A 25281-nucleotide genomic window follows, 5' to 3' on the forward strand; every position below is an offset into this window, starting at 1 on the left:
ATTGTCCTCTTCTACCTGCAAAAAGTGGTCTTTTCTGAAGGAAGCTCTGACAAATTTTAAGTATTTCTGATAACAATGGAGATTTTGTTTATTATACTTTATATGGAACAATACTTGAAGAGGATTTTTAAAAAGGTTTCAATATCTGAAGTGCCTCCTGATAATCATAACTAATTTCTTCCGTCAGCAAACTCTATTGACAAATCTATATACAACTTATTATATAGCAAGAATTCATTAGCACTTATTACAGCATTTAATATTATTAAATCATTTCATAATATTATTACATAATAATGTAATGGTATTAGATGTGTAGTAATAACAATATTAGTTTTATCAATTTAAGTTCCCAATTTTGATCTTTAGCACATATGCTGTTTATCTAGTAAAATCAACAACTGCACAGCTCAATGCAGTTTACCTGTAGAGGAAAAAATGCTTATTCTAAAACTGTACATATTCAAAAAATTCAGAAGACATTTTAATGTGGATTGTTTTTAATTATTTTATTCACAAGTTGAAGATGATCATACTAACTGAGAAACAGGAAAAAAGGGAAACAGGGCATATATACTAAACTGCTCATTTGAGAAATACTACTGTGGCCCCAGTCATGCCACAAATTATACATGGGTAACTTTATACTTTTGAATTTCCATGTTAAGTTAAATAGGACTGCTCACATGACAGTGCTTTTGTAGCATGGAAAACTATCTTGGTACAATTTCCTATTTTGTATAAGAACTTGCATATAAGACTTATCTGAAAATATCCATAGCAAATAAAACAGTTACAAAGACAGAGTTTGCGGTATAACTATGTATACACTTTTTAATTATATGTATGGTTTCTCATTATACCAATGTGACCATAGAAAAAAGATTCATGCTATATTATCTATGTAGTTAATATTTTACTTTTTTTAACAGGGACCTGATTATTCAAAATGAGACATAATCTAATTTGTCAAACACCTCCCACTGTCACTGTTTATATAAAATCAAGTGCATCCAGGTCACATCAACAAAAAAACCCTGTATGTCTAAAACGTCCTATTTTTAAAGACAGTCAAGAAAGCTGTGAAAACAATGTGCATGGTAATAAATGTAAACGTCCAAAAGGTCCATGTTTAGTAATTCAGCGTCAGGAGATGACTGCTTTCTTTAAACTGTTTGGTAAGCTAACAATTACATATTTTGAGTAAAATTATGCAAACTGAGATTTCAGATGTGCTATATAAGCAGCTATGGCTTTTTAAATGCAATAGTAATTTGAATGTCTTCTTCCGTATATACTAGCAAGCATATCTTGTTCTGAAGAAACTCTAAGGCCAGAGAACTCACACCAGTAAATTGAAATGATAGAAAGATATTCCTCAATTAGTTTAAAAGCTTCCAGTTCTCTATTAGAACTTGTTGTTATACTTCAACGTTCAAATATGTACCTTTTAAATTAAAACAAAATACAAAAAGTGTTACAAAAATACTGAAAGATACATATTTGATTTTAAAAACAGAAGCAAATTACTTTTTCCTTCTGTTGTCATCATTCCCTTTCTCTCCTTCTTTCCTCTTTCATCACTATCAGGCCCTATAGCTTATGAATGCTCTTTTTGTATATAAAGTATATATTTATATTGCATTACATTTCAAAATAGATTTGAAAGAGGCTGAATTTCTCAACAATGGAAGAAAATACATTATTCTGGAAATGATCATTCAGGAAGGGAAACCAAATGAAGAGAAAACATGCAAAAGAGTTTAGGAGCTACTAAGGGTTTTCATTTCTGTTGTATACATTTTTATAGTTTTTGTGCTCCAAATAAAGGGACAGAAAAATAGCAGGAGGCTCTTTTTGTTCCTAAAAATTCTGAACACAGAAATCAATTAAAACAGAGAATTTACAGTACCCAAATATAGTCAGTCTTCATCATCATAGGATAATTATCGGGAGCTATACCCTTAATTATGCAAATACTTTAATACTTACAGCCTAATAATGGCTTCCAGAGAATCAAAATGCAAGAATTCTCATGTCTGTATGGTTAGTCAGAAATACAGGTGCAGCGTTAATTTAAATTAAATACAACCACGTAGGTGCAGTAAATTAAATAAATGAAGAGGGGAGACTATCACACAATGGCATTCAGCAGCCCTCTAGTAACTCAGGTTAACTATGAATGGAGTTCTTTGTGTTTTCTGCTTTGCATGTGTTATGATTTCTCTCCTATTATTGGGACTTTCTCCACTGCTAACCCCTTTCTCCTGTCATCATCTCCTTTTTCATTTTATTCAAATCAAGAAAATTTCCTTTATTAGGCTTGATTAAAAAAAAGAGAAAAACAAAAAAACCCTAAAAACTTTTTTATATGTGTCTGTAAAAAAATGCCTCTTTAGAAAAATAGTTAATTTTATCAGTTGAAATTCACAACTATCTTTTGTTGCAGATGATGATCTAATTCAAGACTTCTTATGGATGGACTGCTGCTGTAAAATTGCAGATAAGGTAAATTTGGTGTCTAGGTGTCCTGGTTAACAGGCTACTTCTAGAACGAGTGTCTTACCCCTAATCACTTGATAATATAGCATGAACATAGACCATATTCTGCACTCTATAATGTACTCTCATTTTCTCCACTGAAGCTTCTGGACAGCATAATTTACAAACTACTGGTTGGGGAGGAATGCACAAAATACAGTCTTGTTTTGATGCACCAATTAAAATATATTAAGCAATATTATACTAAAAACAAAGAATGTTAATATTCTTTTTTTTTTACCTTTTCTAACAGTATCTTTTGGCAATGACCTTTGTTTATTTCAAGAGGGCTAACTTCAGTATAAATGAGCACACCAGACTTAATTTCTTTGTTGCTCTGTAAGTATTCTTCAGATACCTGGTTGTGTTATTAATATTATGCATCTTTGTATTGGTTTATTCCTGTGTTTATGCAACTGATAATACTGATTTTCAGATTAAAATTCCTAATGTGGTTTCTAATGGGGGTGTCATATTGCAAACCTCTTCTTTTCCCCCATTATATATTCAATACTCTTATTGGCAACCTTACTAAAGAAGCATTGAAAATAATATAGGCGAAGTTAATAAGAATGCCTACTATTAAAAACTGACTGACACTTTTGGATCCTGTTTTCGGTTGCTTGTAAATTTGGCAAATGTTTAATATTTGAATTGTTGGTAGTAGTCATGTTGGTCTAAGGACATAGGCAAGGAAGGTTCCATGGATAGATGTGATATCTTTTATTAGACCAACTAAAAAGATGGAAAAAAGTTTTTTGCAAGCTTTTGGGCACAAAAGCTTGTGTTAAGCTTGCAAATAATTTTTTTCTATTTAATCGGTCTAATAAAAGATATCACATCTACCCAAAGAACCTTGCCTGCCTAATATTTAGATGTTAGGGGCATGGAGAGTGGGCCCTATTTGATTCAGATTTGGATTCGGCCCAAATCAGGGACAGTGATTCAACTAGTTGATTCGGACCATTGTCCCTGATTCGATTCGGCCAAATCCAAATCTGAAGTTTCAATGCTGATTTGGAGAATCAGCGATTCGGACACAGAGACAGCTTTAAATGTTTTTTCTACATACCTTGAGGTAGCAGCATGGCTTGTGAATGCTGTGATGGTAGGGGGATGGAGTATCCCACAGGAGCGTGGGGGGGCCCTCCACTTGCTCGGTGGTGAACTTAAATTATTTCCAGTCCACTTCCAGGTCCACTGGAGACCGTGTGAGGGGGCCCTCTGGTTCAGTGATTGGCCACGGGGGGACCCCAGGTGCCCCCCCAGACCCTGGAGGCACCAGTTACCGAGCTGGGGTGGGGCGCAGGGGGACCCCCTGAGCACTCCCTGGCAGACTCAGAAGTGGACCAGAAGTGCTTCTGGTCCTCTTCCAGGTCTGCTGCCAAGCACGCTGGGGAATTCCCCACACTTCTGTGGGACGTTCCATCTGCCCCAGCATTGCAGCATTCAAGAGTCGCCTGGTACCTAAAGGTATGTAGAAAAAACATTTAAAGTTGTGTCTATGTCTGAATTGTTAAATCTCTCCAAATCGATTCGGAGAGTTCCAATTTGATTTGGAGAGATTAAAGGATCTCCTGATTCAATTTGGATTCAGAGATTTGACCACCTAATTGGGTCTAATCTCTGCCGAATTGAATCAGGGACCAAAGCTTCGCACATCAGTAGATGTGTATACCAGGCAGAATTTGTTTGAAACTTTTCCACCACTGTGGTTTATTATTTCTGAGAATGAAGTTCAGGAAAGATGCATTGCTTCCCCAAACTAAAAAAATTCTTGACATGTTTTTGTTTGATGGTGCTAATGCCTTTGTCTGTTTGAGTATGGATATGCTTTTGGCAAATGAATGTGTGAAAGGTGTGCATTCTTGCTACCCTCCTCAAATCTGCCATAATTTGGTCAAGTTATAAATCTCTGAAAAAATGCAGTTTGCATATGTTAAAAAGAGAGTATGTAGATTTTAGCAGCTGAAATCTCCATTGATTCCATGCTTAGGCCTCTCATGGTTTCTAATGGTAACTGAAATGCATATGCATATTTTCCACAGAAAGACTCCCTACTTTTGTAGATCTTACATGTGACGGATCTGCATTATTACCATGCCCACAAAGCAAATGAGCATGTTATGTCCTCTGACAACTCCCATGTGCGACTGAACCATGTATGAGCCATCCCTACAGTGACTCTATATGTTCCATGCCCATGCTAGTGAAACTCAGGACTTTCCCTGTAATGACTATTCCTGGTGCTCATGGGTTGCACCAGAATGAGGAGCCCATGGAAGAAATTTAGACTTTAACAGTAGAGGGGAAACATAAGAGAGATTTTTGGAATATGGGTACAAGTCTATGCCAGTTAGAACACAGCCTCCTCTACACAATGAAAGAAAACTTAAGATTCCTGAATCTTACCATCCCTTTGTTGTCAGCAAATAGGCTTATAACACGCTAACAAAGCTTACCTCTCATCCCTCTTAACACTAGTCTACACAGAGCATGACAATGCACTATTGCTATCAGTTACCCAGGGCCTGATTCAAAAGGTATTTATGCAATTAAGTTGCATTTTAGTAAGATTTTGTCTTCCTACAATCCAAGCAATTCATTATTGACCCATCTAAATAGTTATGCACTTGTGATTCAGACATGCATATGCAGAGATATGCTTTCTAGGTGTTAAACTAGATAATGCATAGCTATGTTCCAGCACACTTAGCTACAGAGCATGCTTTTACCATTCATTATTCTGATTCAGACACATGTAAATATGCATAGGATAAACATGTCATTTTGGAGTTCCCTGTATGCTTAACTACATTAGTGCACAGTTGACCAGTTTTTCTATGCAGAATCTGAAAGCATCTATCAAGCCAACCTGTATGTTATTCCTATTGACTACAATTTTCTACAATCACATTGATTCCTTTGACCTCAGCCTTTCAATTGCTCTATATATGACATTTGTAGCATTTTTATAGAATCAGAATATTAAGGTTGGAAGGAACCTCAGGTCATCTATTCCAGCCCCCTGCTCAAAGCGGGACCCAACCCCAACTATTTTGTATTGCTCCTGCTAATTTAGTTGTGTGTCATGGTAGTTTCAGGTTTGATTCTCTGAGTGTGGTATAGATAGAGTTTTTCTAAAGGTAAATTGAGCTTGGTAAACTATGGGAGGCATTTTTTGTAGGATGCACGACTCAACAAAAGGATGCGTTTAGCTAAAAACTTTGGCCAATTTTTTTCTACCTTATACAATAGAAATTTTAATGTGTGAAGAAGTAAGGTACTTTCTTGCCCCTGTGCTCTGTGTTGGGTGGCCTTTTTCAGAGTATTTGTGCAATTACATTAGTCACTAACAATGCACTAATTAACCAGTGTCCAATGAAAATGTGGAGAAGTGGAGGAGGAATTGATCCTCAGATTCTGTTCAAGGGTAAACCATTATCCTTCACAGTGATAATGCTGTGGAATCAGTCAGCCCAGGATAGTTGCACATATGCCCAAAGCTAGCAGTGTGTGGGAATCATCTGAAAATGTGTTCTTGCATTTTGAGAGAGACTGAGCAGATCAGAGAAATTTTGGGTATTATTGAAACAAAAAAGGATAGAGAGAATTTCAGTAGCTACTATGAGTAATGCAATGAAAATGTGTCCCACTTCTCAATCATTTACACTGCACGGTTTTCCTTTGAAAATATGAATTTCTATATATCTAATACATAAGAGTATATGACCTCCTATCCCTTTTACATGTTAAATTAGGATGAGAGATTCTCTAAAGGGTGTGCAGCATGACAACAAGGGCTAAATACATGACAATTGTGCAAAATGAGTAAAATGCAACCACAGAAGAGCTATTAAAATGCTTTCAATAATCTTCAGTCAGAAAACGGAAAGCTGAGTGTTGAGATTGCCTTGCTTTAAGTGCTGGTGGCATGTAAACTATTGAGAAAATGAGAGTATTTAGGCTTATGCCCACTTCAGTGATGAGTAAATGTATGTGCCTGTGCCTATATAGGGGCTTATATCACTGAATCCCAACCTATGAGCAACACTTGTCTGAGCTGCAGGGTCTGTATAAATGTTGTCTAATTCCATGAGAGGACAGGAACCCAGACAAGCACACCTCTTCCATACTCCTATTGGCTATATTATGCATCCCCTTGAATAGCATGCTGGCTGCTGTGAATCTCAACCAAAATATGCTCAAGGGTCACCATTCAAGGTTTAGAATCACAGGGACCTCAAGAGTCATCTAGTTCAACCCACTACACAATGCAGGATATGGTATTCCTATACTTCTTGAAAACTTTGAAAGAGAAAGATGCCACAATTTCCCTTGGCAGCTTCCTCCGCTGCCCTCTTGTTCTGACAGTACGGAAGGGTGTATTTATTTATTTAGAGATTTAGGCTAAATCCTCTTTGCTACAGTTCAAGTCCATTGTTTCACATCCTGCCCTCTGTGGCAAGAGACAATTTATGTACCCTCTTCTTCTAAGTAGCTTTTCAAATATTTGTTCCCCTTAATCTCCTTTTTACCAAATTAAACGTTCTTAGTTCTCTCACCCTTTCCTTGTAGGGCTAGCATTTATCCCTTTGTTGTCTTTTTGATTAACTCTGTATCCTCTCCAGTTTTTTCACATTGTTTTTAAGTTACCCAGAACTGCACACACTACTCTAAGGCCTAATAAGCACTGAACAGAGTGATATTATCACCTCCTACATCTTATGTCTCATGCAGCCCCAAACTGAGTTTCCTTTTTTTAGCTGACCACATCACATTGCTGGCTTATGGTGAGTTTGTGATCCACCAGCAATTCCAGATTCTTTTCAGCAATGTTACTGCCTTACCAATCATCTCCCACTCTGTATTTATGCATTTGATTTTTCTTTCCTAGGTGTAGAATCTTGCATTTATCTTTGTTGACTTTCGCTCTGTTATCTAGTGGCTAGTTCTCCAGTTTATCAAGATCCTTTTGATTTCTGATTGCATCATTCAGAGTGTTTGCAATGCCTGACCTATCCAGAGAATACATACGGAGATCTGGGATGCATAACTTCCTTTTTTAGTTCTACCTAGGTGTACACAAATATAATTTTTAGGCACAAAAATACAAAACGCAGCAGTGACAAAAAGCCTTAGTGAATTATGTCCCTTTCAAGCTCAAGCAACACAATTCTGTGGGCTGGACCTAAGCCAGCTGATGAACCATATGGGTATCAATATGATATCACATGATGGAATTTATATTTTCAGTTTGCTTTTTTAAAAACCTAGGAACTTATATACACAAACGTACCTTAAATAACAGTATTAGGGCTTCAAATTCAAACAGAGATCCATAAATGTTAGAATTAATATTACCTTTGGAGCCTTAGATTGGCAACCTGCGTTGTGCAAGTACTGACACAGTCTCTAAATACGCAATCCCATGTTATTTTTCCCCAGGATCTTTACCTAATTTGTTGCACCAGATGTGCATGCTCTGGGGACAAACCAATGTAGAAGAGACTGCAGCACACCTGCCTTTTTGTTGCAAGCGGTAGAAGGTGTATAGTGAGTGAAGGATTGAAGAAGAGAAGAAAAGTCTTAATGTTAACAGTTGATTGCTGTTCTGAAAAGATGAATTCTATTGCCGCTTCTGTCAGATTTTGTGTATGATATTCATGAATTGTGTTTCTCAGTCCCTGGAGACCACAGAGACTACTTTGCAGAAGGACAGAGCACTCATAAGTGCAGAGGAAGTCAATGGATACTGTACTTAATGTACAAAGTATTATACAATACTAACTACTCTGAAAAATAAGTTCCTAGGTATCTCAAATTGGGCATACAAGAGTAGTTGGTACTTTTTACCTTAATCTTTCTATGCCTTCATCATGCCTTCAACTGAGACAGGCTTTATGAACTTCGTATTTGTGAAGCATTTGGATGAGCAGTAAGAAGCTCCATGGAAAAAACCCATAAGGAAATTTAAAATTCTGTCTTCAAAGCAGAATTGAAATACTCTGCAGTAAATAAGGGAAAATCAATCACTGATCAGCGAGAAGAAAGTTAAGATAAACAGTGATAAGCCACTCTGGCTCTCAGAGGCAGGAATCCTCTGGAAAAATAATTTGTGCTCATAGAACAAAATTCTGTAACATAATGTATGCATACAAGGGGAGTGATTTGTGGCTCTGTTAACCTTAGTTCAGGCATTTTGTAACTTTTAAGTATTAGACTTTGTGATATTAATAATGGCTTTCATGTAGTTTGTGTGTACAGATTACTAAAACTACTTGCAAACAAGCTTATATCCAATCTGTTATGAATTTACTATTGCATGCATCTTAAATTCTGTGGCTGCTGGTTGTAGCTGTGTTGGTCCAAGGACACAGGCAAACAAGGTTCTTTGGGTAAATGTGATATCTTTCATGAGACCAACTAAATAGGTGGGAAAATTGTTATTTGCAAGCTTTTGGCCACAAACACCCTTCTTCAGGCATAGGGAGAGTGTGCTGGTGTTATGTGTTCTCCATGGTGGAATAGAAGCCAATATATAAAATGCAGGTCTGTGAAAATGCAAATATGTGGCAGTGAGGATCGGAGGGAATAGGAAACAATAGGTGTGAGACTGGTACGTGTGGGAGTAGAAGAGGGGAATGTTGACTTGGTAACAGAATGTAGCTAGTTAAATGTAGAGGTTACCTGTGGTTATCGGATGGCCGGCAAGTTATAATGTGCCATAAATCTAATGTCTATATTTAGTCCATGATTTTTTGTGTCATTGCACCTTGTGTCGCTACTTGTCCCCAGGGAATGCCTGTGCCATGAGTGCTCTGGCTTGTGGCAAGCTACCCCAGGTGGGGTAGGGGAGCCTGGGGTCAGCACTGTGCTGGCCCCAGAAGCCTCATTTAGGGTCCTGAGGTCCTCCTGGGGCTGCAGCAGTGGCAATCCAGTCACTTGGAGGCTGGTCAGATTCTGGAGCAAGGCTCCAGCCAGCCCCGGCTCCGGTTCTGAGCTGTGTGCACTGCCACCATGGACACAGCCCTTTTTTTCGGCATGGGCTTTTTTGACCCTAGGATTTCCTGGGGTCAACCACCCCTGTGCTACAAGGTAGCAGCATGGGGAGCAGCTGCATGTGTGGTGTGTAGCACTGCAGACAGATCTGTGGCACCACATACCACATGTCTGTGCTCATCTGGACAGAGATCTCTGCCTCAGAGATAAAAAAGGTGATTTTAAAAATCAAAACTAGGTAATTCATCCTAGCAGAAAGGTAATTTTGGTAGAAAATGCCCACAGATTAATGGAAGCAAGGAAATGTGTGATAGGTTTAAAGGTACATGTCTGAAGTCATACAAATATGATGACTGAAATTTCAAGATTCTTAATGTTCATATTTGTGTAGGTATCTGGCTAATACTGTTGAGGAAGATGATGAAGAATCTAAGTACGAAATTTTTCCGTGGGCTTTGGGAAAATCTTGGAGAAAGCTCTTTCCTGGTTTCTTAAAGTTAAGAGACCAACTCTGGAGTAGAATTGACTACAGGGCTATTGTAAGCAGACGTTGCTGTGAAGAGGTAAGGAGGCCTTCAGTATACTAGATTTGGGGACTGTGACACAATTTATATCAACTGGGAATGTAGTCCTATATTGTATTTTATATATATGTGTGTGTGTGTATTTCTATGCAAGAAAAATACAGTTTCCATGACAGGAAAAATATATATTATTGTATGTATATAATATTTTCTGCCATAGAAATTTTTGATGACCATCAAAAAAGGGATACATGCAGCTGAAACGTAAGGATTTGTCTATTCTGTTCTTATCAGAATTTTCTTTTGCATTTATTATGTTTTCTTATGGATACTGGTTTTAAGCAAAAATCCTGAAATCTTATTTCAAATCTATATCCAAACTTTAAAAAAATTGTTCAGTTAGCCCACCTTGTAACTGAGGTATTTTACATTATGCTACTACTCCCAAACTTGTTTCACAAGTTTCTTCTGAACGCAGTCTTTAATTGGCCATTTTACATCATTCTGTTTAGAAATGTTTTGTTTTTCCAATTACTTAGAAAAATCATCAACTCCTATATAGGTAGAGATTGTAGATGTGTTAATCTAATGACACAGGCAGACAAAGTTCTTTGGGTAAATGTGGTATCTTTTATTAGACCAACTCAAATACAGTAAAATCCCTGTTTTCTGGCATTCTACTAGCCAGCATACTCTATTAACCAGCACCACGCCACTGTGCTGCCCCCATCCACTACTGTGCACCGCCACCGCTGCATGTAACCACCCTATGCTGCTGCCATGCCATCCACCACCCTGCACCACCGCTGTGTGCAAGTCTCATGCAATCTTCCTGTGCCAGTGCCATCCACCACTCCGCATCGCCGTGTGCAAGCCCTCTGCTCTGGCTTCGGTATTTTTAGATGACTGGCATTTTTACAATACCAGCATCCGGCACTCCCCACTCATGCTGGATAATGGAGATTTTACTGTAGTTGGAAAAATTCTCAACTAGAATTTTTCCAACTATTTCAGTTGGTTTAATAAAAAATATCAGATTTACCCAAAGAACCTTGTCTACTTCAACTCCTATATAAAACTTTTACATTGAGTTAAATCCCAGTGAAGTCAATAGCAAAAAATTTCATGGATCCATAAAACTAAAATTCTGCCTTTTATTTCAATGCCTTTTTGTTTTTTACTGAGTAAAAGTGTTAACTTAACAACCCCTCCCCCAGTTGCTTTTGCATTATTTCATCCCATTTTTTAAAACCTGAGTTTAACCATAAAGGGAAAAATATCCCATGTCCTCATTCTTTTGTATTTTATACCATATTTACTCAAATTCAAGATGAGACTTCCCCCCATTCAGTGTGCGGGGAAAAGCCACTTGTCTTGGAATCTAGTACAAGGCAAAGGAGGAGGGCTGGCATTTTCTTTGGCATCAACTCTGGCCCTGACATAGGATCGGAGGCATAGCAGTTGCCATCCATACTTCCACCTAGCACTCAGTTATTGCTCTGGCCCTTTCTGACCTGGGCATGGAGCACAGGATAGCTCCAGCCCCAGCTCAGAACTGCAGCAGCAGCTGTAGTGGTGGAAGCAGCCCCAGCATCTTGGGGTTACTGACAGTAAGTGCTTTGGGGGCAGATGGCAGGGGGGGCAGGCAGCAGGGGATGCAGGCATGGGGGAGGCAGCAGGGGCCGCAGTCACTGTGGTGAGGTATAGGGGAGGCAGGTGCATCCACCATAGTGGGCAGGGGTAGGTGGCAAAGCAGATAAGTGCAGGGAGGACAAGGGGTAGGGGTATAGGGGCAAAGGCTGGCAGTCAAACTGCCTGCCCCTCCACTGCTGCGTTCTCTGCTTAGTACTGGGGGGTAGAGGGATGAATTGAAGAAGACACTCCAATAATTATATTTTCTCTACATGAAAAATTGTAACAAACATATACAGTTCCATGTATAGAATCAAATTATTGGAGGTTGTACATTCAAAGTTATCTTGGATTTAAATAAATGTAGTATTTAGATTTATTCCAACTGCTTGTAATGGCTTGGACTTATCCTTGGGGTTTGGAACTTTAATGAATGTAAAAGGCATATATTGTCTGAATTTGGAACAGAAGAGGTTCTCTTTTATTTTCATAAAATAACAAACTGTGAAACTGTATGGTTGTACCCTGCTTCCAAGAGAACCTGTATCAGATTTAAGACCAGGGAAATGTTGTAATATCTCTCAGGCAGTTTCTTTGCTGGGAGGCTTTATATTGAAACTTTGACATCATCCATCTATTTTTGGAAAGCATGATATAATTCACAATGGATTTCACACTAAGTAAAACAGCACAAGACTTTGCCAAACTCTAAAGTCAGGGGAATTTAAAAAAATCATTCAGTTCAGGCAGGAAAAAAGCACTTGCAGCTTCTATAACATGCTAACTGAATGAAATTTGTTTCTGAAAATTGAGATACTGTGTTATGGAAGCTGGTATTATGGAAGCTGAGTGTTGATTCCCATCCCCACTAATTACATCAGTTAGCAATGAAATGGTCATATTGTGTCACCAAATTTTTGCAAAAACTCATTCTTTGAACTGCATTGATCAATTTAACACCAAGGTACCATCTTCCAAGATAAACAAATGCTTTTGAATATTAATAGATTTGTTTTGGTTTCAAGGTTTGCTTGTTGTTTTTCCTGATTCTGGTTCCATACAGAATTTATTTCTAACATAGGTGATGGCTATTGCTCCAACACATTATATATGGCAGCGAGAACGTTCCATGCATCACAGTGGAGCTGTGAGAAATTACAGCAGAGATGAAGTACAGATGCCACGAGGACCTAGTGCTACACCCATAGATTGTTCACTTTGTGGTAAGAAAGGAAGATTTGTAGGACTAGGATTATCATCCTCATCCTCTTCCTCTACTGGCACTTTAGAGATGATGGAGCAATATCCATCTCAGGAATTGAAGGACACTTTCCCAGTTGAAAAAATGCTGATTGATCCTCCTACTTCCTGTTATTTCCAAGGTAGGGTTCAGTACTGTAACTTTCATTTTAGTTGTCTTACATGCATGTGTTATTACAGTAGACTGCAAGTGACCTGTATAGCAGATCTATTACATTTATCAGTATTTTTAAAACATCCAGCTCTTACAGGATTGAAACTAAGTGTATACTGCTGGTTTCTGGTAACAGAGTTAAGTTCATGTGTTAAGAGGTAGTAGCCCTCATTGACATGTCAGTGTCACCAGTAGCTTCTAAGGATAAATACAATTTTATGTGCAAAACTGTACTAGCATAGCTTCTTTAAGTGGTAATGAGCAATTTTCTTATACCAAGTACAGGCTTGCTGTTATCACTTTGTCCACACAGAGTGCTTGCTATATAAAATGCCTCTACTTCTGCACTGGTAAAACATTCCATGTGAAGTTATAGTGTTTTGTATGAACTAGGACTACATTTTTTTCTACTTTCCTCTTAATTGGTTTGTTGCAGTCTTACAGAGAGAAAAATCACTTTATAGCCCTGTTCTCATGTAAGTTTTTCAATGTGTGAATATAACGTGTGTGAAAGAAGAGACTATCACTTGAGGCACTTAGTCTATAGAACTGGTATCGTGGAGGCACTAACAATAAAAGCTCCACCCTGTCAATATGTCTTAATTTTGATCAGAAGGAATATTAGCAAAGGGGTGGAATGTCTCTAGTACTAAGAGCACAGTGTAATCTTCATGCTTATCAAATCCTTGGTCTCTGTTAAAACTCAGATTGATGGTTTGGGGGCTAGAGGGATCCTGACAGAAGCTGCCAACAAGTGCACTTTGATAACATGTTGCAAAAATGTAGAAAATCCCTTTCCTTGACCTTAGGAGGCTTAGAAACATTGCATAATCAATGATACTTTCATTCATATCCTGGCTGTTTACTCCTCTTAGGCTGAAAACATGTTGATTTTGTGCCACCATAATAATGTTTATGGTGGCACATAGGCCAAGTAAACAGATGTCCACACTCTTTGTGCAACAAATGCCCTATATTTGTGGCCATAGCATAAGTGGTATAAATTTGTGCCACTATTTTGCAATAGACATCTATTTGCTTTATGGTGGAAGAGTCAAGGCAGCTTCAGGGGCCGCATCCTGTATGGTCCAGGAATTCCCATTCACAAGATACAGGATCAGGCTCCTAAAGCTGACATTCCAACCATCCATAAGAATGTGAAAGTGGAACTCAAAAAAAAACTCACAGTTGAAAACTTCTAGCATTGCTTCCAGAAGTTAGGACAAGTACATATCACCTGGGGGAGATTACTTTGAAAGGGACAGCTCATACAAATGTTGTTTGTACACTATTCTTTAAAATAAAGGCTAGGTCTTAGAACTTTTTGATCATCCCTCGCATAATGCCTCAATCCTGCAAAGACTTGGATGTGGGGTTAAGCACTGGGGAACACTTGCACTATAAAATGTTAAGTACAAATGTTTGTAAAACGGGTTCATTTTTCTAATTTTATTTAAATAAAGTTTCTCTCTAAAATATCTACTTTTTCACTAGCACAAGTAACACTGAATTCCTTGGTGGCTATAGCAATTCTTGTTTTGTTATGTTCAGTTAAATTTTGCAGCTCTAGAGGACTTTCAAACTTTAGAAATGTTTCAGTTGTAAGATATTTATAATGGGTAGAGAATCACTCTGCTAGAAGCAGTAGAACATTTCACAGATTAATCTTGCTATTACCATCCTTTTACCCTTCTAAAGAGCCATTTAAGTCTCAAATTCTAGATCACACATCACTTTTTTTAACCCACTGGTGTTACATGTGAGAGCTAAGATTACTATCATCTGAAAAGAGATTGGGGGGAATTTATTTTATTTACTTCAGAGACCTGAGGAAGGGTACTGCGGTACCTAAACGCTTGTCTATGTCCTTGCCAATGATACCGTTGGACAGTTCGTTCAGTAAAAGGTATCACCTACAAAAACTATTGCCTCTGTTTTCCTCATGCATTTGATATATGAAACAGCAGGTCACTGTTTGTCCTGGATAATCAGTTCTTTTGGCTTTTTTGGGAGTTCTCAACACTGTTTCAGAGAAAAAAATATTTTTAAAACAGAACAATGAATATACCCGTAAGTTACAGAAGACTCCTATCACAGAAGCACAGAAAAGAACTAGGATGTAAACTTACATATTTTGACTTGTGTTTTGTTCTTTAGATAAAGTACCAAGCTTTCTTTTTTGTAACAGCTGCTAAAACATGTTTGACTAGTGTTATACTAGCAGCTAAGCAATTTTCAGCCTTCTAAAAGTGAACCTTGTCAACAACTAGTCTTTTTTACCTGGTCGTTTACCCCATGTACAGTGCGCTGGGTAAACACCGGGTCAAATTTCTGTGAACTGGTTTCTCTTGACTTCATGTGCACATTTTATTTCTAAAGCAACTAACTATGATTGACAAGTACATACTGATGGAAACAGAAGTTACATTCATGTATCAGAGAGCAGAATTTGCTCCATTAGATCTTTATTCTATATAAACAAAGTTTTGTTTTGTTTTTTTTAAAACTCCTGGTAGACTGTATAAGCCTATCCACCAGGGGCAGAAAAGGTGGCTGCATGAACCAAGACAAATCCATGGACTGGTTTACAGGAAATGAAGAATGAAATGCATCTGACAAGACTGATCACTGACAAGAATCTTCAAAACTTGCTTCCTGATAAAATGTTTGTTTTCTTTGTTGCATAGCTATAGCATAACTGATTATTCCATTTGCTTTTCCCTTTTCAATTGTACACAGAGTATCAAAATGTATATTCAATACAAATCAAAGCAGTAATCATTTTTTAAAAAAAATGTACAAAGTCTACAAAAACAGTATTTATAACATTTAATATTATTTTGGTAAAATACAGTACTTAAATTATCAACTGTCATCTGGAACGGTGTCTGGATATACTGGGTTAAATTTCCTCAGTTTGATAAGAAATACTAGTTTAGGGGGAGAAAAAAAAGTAATGTTATTTCCACAACAATCTCAATGTGCTAGTCACAGAAAATGACTGTAAGTTAGGTTGTTCTATTATGTCTAATATAGCTATGTATTTAAATATAAACAATCTTTAAAAAACAGTATTACACAAAATTTAAGATTATAAAAGTACGATCCAAACATTTCTCACCTGTGTGACCAACTTGCCAAGGGTAAGGCCGAGCAATGTAAGGTACTGAACCAACATGTTCTGAAAGTGACTCTGTTAGATTACAATACAAAGCAATTATTTTCTGAGTTACAAAGAATATACATCAGACCAGAGCATCCGTATCTAAATGCTAATTTTCTTAACATCTCACCTTTCTTTCATTTGATAATCTGTTGCTCTCAAGATGCTCTGCATCAGCAGCTAGTTCATACAGCCTGTATGATGTTTTCATATACCTACAGCTAAAGTGAGCACCCCATTTTTCTTACTGGACTCTCAGCAGTTCTGAAAATATGCCATAGTCAAAGCTCTACAGTAACACACATGAATATAGGAGTCTTCCATAAAACCATGTTTGTACTGCCTCTGTGCCAGGCCTTGGATTGCCACCAAGAGGCAGTCTCCACCCAAACACTTGTGGAGGTGGTATAGACAATCCCCAAGACAAAATTCTCTGAATTAAGCAGTTTAAAGATATGCGCTGAGTGGCTTGACTGAGTTTCAAATCCAAATGTACTATTTAATTTGCAATTATATGTTTTTTAAAATCAAAAAGCTATTGCATTTGAAACTGTATCTTTATTAACAGGGCTGCCAATCAAGAAGTATAGAGGCATTTCCCAGTCAATATTGATTGTAAATGTCACAGTTCATGTGTGTGGAAGGAGAGGGCATGAATGCCAATTATGGCTTCCATATCCAAAACTCTCAGCGTTAGTAGTTTTGGTACTTTTTCATAAGAAGGAGAACAAGAAGAGAGGGTGAGCAGAACAGGCCAAGTCTAAGAGACAAAAATAGTATTTAGCAATGTGATTACATTTTTAGCCCTCAAAAAACCTGTTTTCAACATGTATTAAAATATATATTTTTAATATTCCATGGTTAGAGACCCAGATTTACCAGTTTCAGACCACAGAAAGAAGCTACACTAACAGGCCAGCCACATCTCAGCAATAAGTCTTTATCTACTTAAGCAGGGGGTAATATTTCTGTGTCATGAAATAGTAATCACTCTCCATGCTTTGGGAAATAAGTCAGAAAACCGGCAGACTCCTACAGGAGTCAACAAAGTTTAAGTACATCACAAAGGTGGTAGCTTTGGCTGATAAATGTGGAGGATGAATATATACCTGAAGTGATGTAAAGGAAATTGCTGGGGGATGGAGAAAAAGTGGGAGTATAAAATGGTGATTGACAGATAGTTCAGAGAATGTCTATTTGTAAGAAGAAAGTGTAGTGAAAGTAATGCTTCTTAAGTGGCAAATGGGAAACTTGTATCACTCTCCAGCTATGACTGCAAAACATGCATATAATTAAAAATAATTTCATACCATCACCTTCACTGCCTCCAATGACAGCTTGTTCCTGAACAAGATATTCTTCATCTTGTTGAGGTTCCTCATCTACATTTTGTTGTGCTTCTACTCTTGGGGCAAGCCTGCTGTCCTTCTTTCGAACTGGTTTTATCAACCATTCTCTCTGAATAAGTTCAATGATCTGTTCACACAGAAGAGGGAGCTTGCTTGTCCGTATTCCTTGCAACAGGTCAATAACCTGTGTGATACTTTTAAAGTTCAAAAGATAGAATGATACAACATTTTTATTTACTAAAATCCTTACATAAAAAACTGCTGGCCTGCGTTCCATGAAGTTCCCTGTGCTCTTCACTTTTTGGTTCACACAAGTCTTTCAGTTTTAGTGTAACTTAGCATAAAATCTTAGCATAAATTGAAAAATAATTGGCAGATCTTCAGGATGAACTCCTGCTGAAGGCAAAAGAAGCTTTACTCAAATAAGACTAAAGGATTTGGTCCAATGTAAATTTTACTAAGTACAGCTCAAGAATGAAATACATACTTCAAAAATAAAAAATCCATATTTATTTCACACTTTAATAAAACTACAATTGCTTAAGTGATGCCCAAGTCAAATCAACTTTAAAATGCCAGAATTTAACACTTACTTTGCTAGATATACAGCACATACACCACCCTGTTTAAGGTTTGGGTACACAATTGGCAAAGCAGTCTGAGGGTCAAGCATATCCAAAGCTACCTACAGAAGAAAGATATTTGTTAACACAACTAAATATGCAAAAACATAAATTCCCCAGGCCACCAGAAGCAGAAAAAAAAAAGAACTTATGGAGAGAATGTATGACACTACAGTGTGTGCGTGTGTGCACACACGCGTGCATGTTGTTCCACACAGTATAAAATCTACATGTTCTTCCCATCGCTGAAAAGATTAGGCAGACTCAAGTCCCATGTCTTTAAAAAACAAATAAACTCCCTAAACTGTTGAGTTCCTCACTGCTACCCCGTTCCAAAGGAAATGTTGATGCACCTGTTAGTTTTTCCTAAATGGGCAATTCATATTTAACCAATTTATATGAAAGTTGGATTAGTATCAAACCTTCCAGTAATTAAACTATATATAGCTGGAATAACAACAACTCTAAAGTCTGGAACAGATATTATGTAAAAGTATTGCTTTTTGGATATTTCTTTAAAAAGTTAAGAAATATTCAACTGTATTTATAATGAAAAATCACATTACACAATGAAATATTAAAATTCAGCTGTTTAACTCACGAAACTTCCAGCTATAAGAATTACCCCTTCTTCCCGGCCAGATCTTTGTTTGAAAAATTTTAAGGTACAGACAAAATTGGAGTATGTATACTTACATGTTTTTGGGTGGAATAACAACTTATTGTAGCCATGATTTTGAGTCAGATATATATGCTTTCGGCTCCTGGCAGCTCTGCATGCATGCATGTGAGCTAGTCAATAAAACTCTATTTATTCCTTTAATCTAAAGACTTATGTCAGTCCAGTAAAACTGATGTAATAAGCTATTGTATTAAGCGTTTGCTCACTTTTTATGGAGAAGCAATATGGGTACAAGAAGTTCTCTTCAATTTAACAGAATAAAGATTTTAAAAACAAAGAACTGTGTTTACAAAATGCGCTTTAAAGTGTTAATATTTGGGTGAGAGCAGAGAAAAGAGTTGACAATGCTCTTCATTACTTCATCACGCACTGCAGTAGGTTTCTTTCAGAGACAGGATTATAAAATAAAAGTGCTTATGCCTTATTTATGCTATAGAGTTTCTGTAACTGTTCCTTACATTAATATGTACCTAGTTCATCTGTAGAAAAGCCCACTTTCCATCCTGGTCCTACTTTTCTCCAAAGGGAAGCAAATAAAGTAAGTTTCCCCCTACAAGATATTAAAAAGTGTAGTATGTCCACAATACAGAAATACCAGTTTCTTCTGAAGGTTTAACTTGGATCACATACAAACACTTGCTTTTTCACAGCAAGGTGAAAGGTTTTACTGTTTCTTTACATTTTACACTCAGCCTAGACATGGAAATCCCACAGTGGGTAGAAAGAGATATGAAAATTACTTTATGTTGAATTAGGAAAAAAAATGCCCATTATGTCAGTTATGGAGTTTCTTTTTAGAGACTTACTGCATCAAATGTTACAGATTTCATATCCTCAGCAGCTGTTAAAATGTCTTGCTTAATGAAATCCACGTTGTCTGGCCATTCTTCTACATGTCCTATTACCCATGCATCACGCCAGAGCCTGTAATTCTTCTTTGCTAGAGCGTGGTGATCTTGTCTGATTTCATAACTGATAACACGTCCTTGTGGCCCAACTTAAAGCAAATAAAACAACTACTTTTACTATGTCTCCTGTATCCCCATTTGCAGGTTAAAAGTAACATAGTAAACAACAAATAACTTTACCTGAATTGTTTCATCTTCCTCACCCTAACAAACTATTATGTACAAAATAAATATATACATTTTATTTCAAGTGAATTGTGTATCTAGAATTCCAGGCAAACATTAATGAGACTAAAATGTTTCTATGCATAGATAGAGAATAGGTACTGCAGTCCAAGCTGTCCATAACGCTGCCTTGCCAATGTGCTGGGAGCACAACTTATGATAAAAGATTTCAGTACCTTATGGGTCATTCAGTTGCTGAGTTCTCTGTTAAAGATGTCAACAATAATTTCAGTGTGAAGTCAGCACATGGATTTTATGTACTGCTCCACTATAATCACAACCTCAGTGTTGCAAGCTAACTACCCACAATCACCATGGGTTCAGTGAGGAAAGGGCAACCTAAGAATAATGAAGACAGCAGCTAGAAAGATAAGGCAAGGGTGATGACAAAAACTGAGTGAAATTTAGTTCTGTCCAGAGGGCTAGCACAAGGCCTGTGCAAGATTTAAATCTTCAAAATACAGTTTAAATGATTTACAGGGCATATGGTAGCCCTCTGAATTTCAGACTATATAAATAATAGGTATGAATCTTAAAATCCTAAAAACAAACAGGCTAGTAACTTCAGGCTCCTATTAATGAAAAAGTACCACTTCTTATACTGGAACTGTTTATATTGCTTCTGTAATAAATACACTCCCACATTTGTCGACACTCAGATTTTTTTTTACCTGCTCTTGATAAAAACAAACTCATTGCACCAGACCCAGAACCGCTTTCCAACACAGTGTCCCCTGGATGGATGTCCATCAGCAGCAGCATTGCCTTAATATCCTATGGGTAAAAACAATTAAGTTGAAAAACCAATATCTTATGCTGTTTCTTCGAACAGTGAGTTGTTAGACTACTTCTTTACATCACGTAACATCTTTATGATTAAAAAACCCAATGATCTAGGCCAGCGATTCTCAACCTTTTTCCTACCGGGACCATTTTCAAAGATCCATGGCCTTTTCCGACCCACACCGCCCTGGCTCTGCCGGTGCCCAACCCCCAGTCCCTTGCCCCCCAGGGCCATGCTGGTGTCCCCTAGTGCTGCCAGTCCAGCCATGCAGCTCTCTCCTGCCCCTTTCCCTCACTGGAAGGGGCAGGTGCCTTCCCACCACCCTTCTGCCCCACTGCAACTTGCAACCCTTTGAAATATTCACTTTTGGGTTGTGACCCACAGGTTGAGAAATGTTGATCTAGGCCATAAAGACAGAATTTATTTTTATGTGAATAACAATACTCCTCAATCTAATAAGCAAATGGCAAATTGTGTTGGTGAAAATAAAAATATGTCTCCCCTCTTCCTTCCCTCCCAAACCACTGCGTGCCTTTTGTTTCAGAGTGAAGGAAGCAGCCTAAAAGTAAACTCTTCTGATGTTTCCCTACATTTAAATAAGGATTGCCTGGCACGCCACAGGAGTCTGCTGGTCATTTGCCTGTTGGTTGCAGCTAAATCATATATTGTTATATCTATAGACAGATAATCAAAAATCAACGCCCAACTGTAAATTTTACTAATTCTCTGTCCACAGAGAGCCCAGCCTTCTACCCTTACCATGGAGTGGGCCTCAGTTTCACAAGCTTTTGGTGGCATTTCCCCTGCCAGGAGTAAGACTAGTACCCACCTCCAAGCTGCCCTTCTGCCCGAAACCACTGGCATCCTATAGGGTGCCAGGCTATTTCAGTTCATCAGTCACAGGCAGTACCATCGACCATAAATTACAGTAGCAGCTGAATGTGACCTGCCAGTGTTGAAAATACAGACCTAAAGCAACTCCAGATTTTTTTTTTGACAGAAACTGTACACTGGCAGTTCTCAGTCTTTTTTTTAAGCCTGGAGGCACTCTCCTCAGACCCAAGGCCACGCTGCTGTTCAGCCTCCCAACAGTCCCCGGGTAGCACAAATGCCTGAACTGCCAGTTGGTTTTCCTGTGAAGCTGTGCTAGCACCACTAGCTCCCTGGGCTGGAAGGCAGGGTGGCCAGCTCTGTCCCAATCTATTCCCCAAGGGTCCACAAAGCCAACACACCCATGACACAATGTGAACATGCCACTTGTAAAGTCTGCTCACAGTAATCCGTAACTAGTGCGTGCAAACATCAAGACGGCAAATGCATGTTACTATCACAGTTTAAAAATCCACTGGACCACTATATAAATCGGATTCAACATATTTATTTTAATGAACACCCGCCCTATTGTTTCTCTCCTGGGTGACTCTTGGCAGTCTCCAAGAGATTTACATCTCATTCCTGCAGACTCTAGGGCAATCCTGGAGGGTTGGCAACCCTACTGGAAGGGCATCTAGTTAGGCAAAGGCCAATTTTCACTGGGTTTCCTGGCAATGGATAAATAACAAAGCACTGCTCCACTGGCAAAGAACGCGGGGCAGGATGGATTGCATACTCTGGTTCCTATTCATGGGGCCAAACACAGTTGTGGGCAAACACTGCCTGGGGCCTGGACAGAAACGGGGCCCTAAAAGGGTAATCTTTCAATTATCGTTATCTTTGGTGAAGGGCGGCCGATACTAAGAGTCTGTCCGGGACCACCAGGACTCTAGGTATGGTGCTGCCTATGCAACAGCTCTGGGGTGCTCCCATGCATGGCACAATGCTGGCATCCCCGAAAAGACCTCAGGGCCCGCGTTACAGACAACTGCCAGCCCTCAGAGGCTCTTTGCAACCTGCTTTTGTGCCCCAGCTGTGCCCGGCCTGACACAAGCCCCTCACCTTGGGGTAGGAGATGGTGGGTCCCCTCTTCATGAGCAGCACATAGTCCTCCAGCGAGGGGCGGCGCACCAGCAGGGGTACGCCCTGGGACGTGGCCAACATCTGCCCGGGCAGCTTGCCCAGGATGCGGCTGTGGTCCACCCTCCCCCAGCAGCTGTTCAGCCGGCCCAGCACCGTCAGCCGGCACAGGTGCCTGAACTCCCTCTGCCGCCTCCTGCGCACCTCCGCCAGCACCAGCTCCCCGGCCTGCAGGGGCCGCTCCCCGCGCGGCGCCCCGGCCCCGCCCGCGCCCGGCACCGGCTCCCCCGGCACCGGCTGCTGGAGGCACAGGGCCCGGCGCCGCGCCGCCGCGAAGGGAAAGGCCGCGCCGCCCGGGGCCACAAGAGGGCCCGCCCGCCCGCTGCCCCAAAGCGCCCGCAGGCCCCAGCCCGACCGCAACAGCATGGCCAGGCCGCGGAGCCCCACGTGGCCGCTCCCTGTCACGGCCGGCCCCCTTTGCGCGCCCTTCCGGACACTCTCCCCGCCTCCTGCACACGTGGGTCGGCCTTAACATGGCCGTGTGCCTGCCCAGGCCCTGTGGTCCCCTACCGCGCGTGGTGCGCCTCTAGGCCTACGGGTGTGTGTGTGTGTGTGTTGCGCCTCTAGGCCTACGGGGGGTGTGTGTGTGTGTGGTGCGCCTAGACCTAGGCCTACGGTGTGTGTGTGTGTGTGTGTGTGTTGCGCCTCTAGACCTACGGTGTGTGTGTGTGTGTGTGTGTGTGTGTGGTGCGCCTTAGGCCTACGGGGGGGGTGGGTGTGTGTGTTGCGCCTCTAGACCTACGGGGTGTGTGTGTGTGTGTGTGGTGCGCCTCTACGGGGGGTGGGTGTGTGTGTTGCGCCTCTAGACCTACGGGGTGTGTGTGTGTGTGTGTGGTGCGCCTCTAGGCCTACGGGTGTGTGTGTGTGTGTGTGTGGTGTGCGCCTCTAGGCCTACGGGCCTCTAGGCCTACGGGGGTGTGTGTGTGTGTGTGTGTGTGTGTGTGTGTGTGTGTGTGTGGTGTGCCTCTAGGCCTACGGGGGGGGGGGGGGGTGTGTGTGTGTGGTGTGCCTCTAGGCCTACGGGGGGGGGTGTGTGTGTGTGTGTGTGTGGTGTGCCTCTAGGCCTGCCTCTAGGCCTACGGGGTGTGTGTGTGTGTGTGTGTGTGTGTGGTGCGCCTTAGGCCTACGGGGGGTGGGTGTGTGTGTTGCGCCTCTAGACCTACGGGGTGTGTGTGTGTGTGTGTGTGGTGCGCCTCTAGGCCTACGGGTGTGTGTGTGTGTGTGTGTGTGTGTGTGTGTGGTGTGCGCCTCTAGGCCTACGGGTGTGTGTGTGTGTGTGTGTGTGTGTGGTGTGCGCCTCTAGGCCTACGGGTGTGTGTGTGGCGTGCCTCTAGGCCTACGGGGGGCGGTGTGTGTGTGGTGTGCCTCTAGGCCTACGGGGGGTGTGTGTGTGTGTGTGTGTGTGTGTGTGTGTGGTGCGCCTCTAGGCCTACGGGGTGTGTGTGTGTGTGTGTGTGTGTGTGGTGCGCCTTAGGCCTACGGGGGGTGGGTGTGTGTGTTGCGCCTCTAGGCCTACGGGGGGAGGCCTACGGGTGTGTGTGTGTGTGTGTGGTGTGCCTCTAGGCCTACGGGGAGGGGTGTGTGTGTGTGTGTGTGGTGTGCCTCTAGGCCTACGGGGAGGGGTGTGTGTGTGTGTGTGGTGTGCCTCTAGGCCTACGGGTGTGTGTGTGTGTGTGTGTGTGTGTGTGTGGTGTGCCTCTAGGCCTACGGGGGGGTGTGTGTGTGTGGTGTGCCTCTAGGCCTACGGGGGGGTGTGTGTGTGTGGTGTGCCTCTAGGCCTACAGGGGGTGTGTGTGTGTGTGTGGTGTGCGCCTCTAGGCCTACGGGGGTGTGTGTGTGTGTGTGTGTGTGTGTGTGTGTGTGTGTGGTGTGCCTCTAGGCCTACAGGGGGTGTGTGTGTGTGTGTGGTGTGCCTCTAGGCCTACAGGGGGTGTGTGTGTGTGTGTGGTGTGCCTCTAGGCCTACAGGGGGTGTGTGTGTGTGTGTGGTGTGCGCCTCTAGGCCTACGGGGGTGTGTGTGTGTGTGTGTGTGTGTGTGTGTGGTGTGCGCCTCTAGGCCTACGGGGGTGTGTGTGTGTGTGTGTGGTGTGCGCCTCTAGGCCTACGGGGGTGTGTATGTGTGTGTGTGGTGTGCGCCTCTAGGCCTACGGGGGGGGGGTGTGTGTGTGTGTGGTGTGCGCCTCTAGGCCTACGGGGGTGTGTGTGTGTGTGTGTGGCACGCCTCTAGGCCTACGGGGGTGTGTGTGTGTGTGTGTGGCACGCCTCTAGGCCTACGGGGGGGTGTGTGTGTGTGTGGCGCGCCTCTAGGCCAAGGGGGGAGGGGTGTGTGTGTGGTGCGCCTCTAGGCCAAGGGGGGGGGGGGTGTGTGTGGTGTGCCTCTAGGCCTACGGGGGTGTGTGTGTGTGTGTGTGTGTGGTGTGC

General features: G+C 40.9%; 2 protein-coding genes across 3 annotated transcripts; one reads left to right on the forward strand and one right to left on the reverse strand.

Annotated features, from left to right (window-relative positions):
- Nucleotides 1-437: 437 nt before the first annotated feature.
- SPDYA (speedy/RINGO cell cycle regulator family member A) lies at nt 438-15769 on the forward strand. Its single transcript, XM_090047162.1, has 6 exons — nt 438-1178; nt 2450-2508; nt 2795-2880; nt 9935-10106; nt 12781-13081; nt 15630-15769. The coding sequence occupies exons 1-6, from the start codon at nt 950-952 to the stop codon at nt 15716-15718; spliced, it is 936 nt and encodes a 311-aa protein (XP_089903288.1). The 5' UTR covers nt 438-949; the 3' UTR covers nt 15719-15769.
- A 156-nt stretch (nt 15770-15925) lies between these two features.
- TRMT61B (tRNA methyltransferase 61B) lies at nt 15926-23296 on the reverse strand. 2 transcript variants are annotated; one of them, XM_090047145.1, is made up of 7 exons: nt 22783-23296; nt 20735-20837; nt 19737-19927; nt 18219-18310; nt 17593-17819; nt 16235-16306; nt 15926-16043 (listed from the first exon to the last, which is right to left on the reverse strand). In XM_090047145.1, exons 1-7 carry the CDS (start codon nt 23224-23226, stop codon nt 15979-15981), a joined length of 1194 nt encoding a protein of 397 aa, XP_089903271.1. In that variant the 5' UTR covers nt 23227-23296; the 3' UTR covers nt 15926-15978. The 2 variants fall into 2 exon arrangements, with proteins under 2 accessions (XP_089903271.1, XP_089903263.1); XM_090047137.1 differs by having other exon boundaries at nt 17587-17819; nt 22783-23295.
- Between the last annotated feature and the right edge of the window lie 1985 nt (nt 23297-25281).

This window comes from Crocodylus siamensis, chromosome 1, assembly GCF_052110815.1.
Source record: "Crocodylus siamensis isolate JL-2025a chromosome 1, ASM5211081v1, whole genome shotgun sequence".
Lineage (NCBI taxonomy): Eukaryota > Metazoa > Chordata > Crocodylia > Crocodylidae > Crocodylus > Crocodylus siamensis.

Bases quoted from the DNA above. Each gene is read 5' to 3' on its own strand.
- TRMT61B (XM_090047137.1), bottom strand. From the start codon at position 23,226: ATGCTGTTGCGGTCGGGCTGGGGCCTGCGGGCGCTTTGGGGCAGCGGG. The intron at 19,928-20,734 runs GTAAAAAAAAAT...ATTTGCTTTAAG, and splicing joins TTTGTTTTTATCAAGAGCAG to TTGGGCCACAAGGACGTGTT. The intron at 17,820-18,218 runs GTAAGTGTTAAA...GAACTTTAAAAG, and splicing joins TGTGCTGTATATCTAGCAAA to TATCACACAGGTTATTGACC.
- SPDYA (XM_090047162.1), top strand. From the start codon at position 950: ATGAGACATAATCTAATTTGTCAAACACCTCCCACTGTCACTGTTTAT. The intron at 2,509-2,794 runs GTAAATTTGGTG...CTTTTCTAACAG, and splicing joins GCTGTAAAATTGCAGATAAG to TATCTTTTGGCAATGACCTT. The intron at 10,107-12,780 runs GTAAGGAGGCCT...TTTCTAACATAG, and splicing joins GCAGACGTTGCTGTGAAGAG to GTGATGGCTATTGCTCCAAC.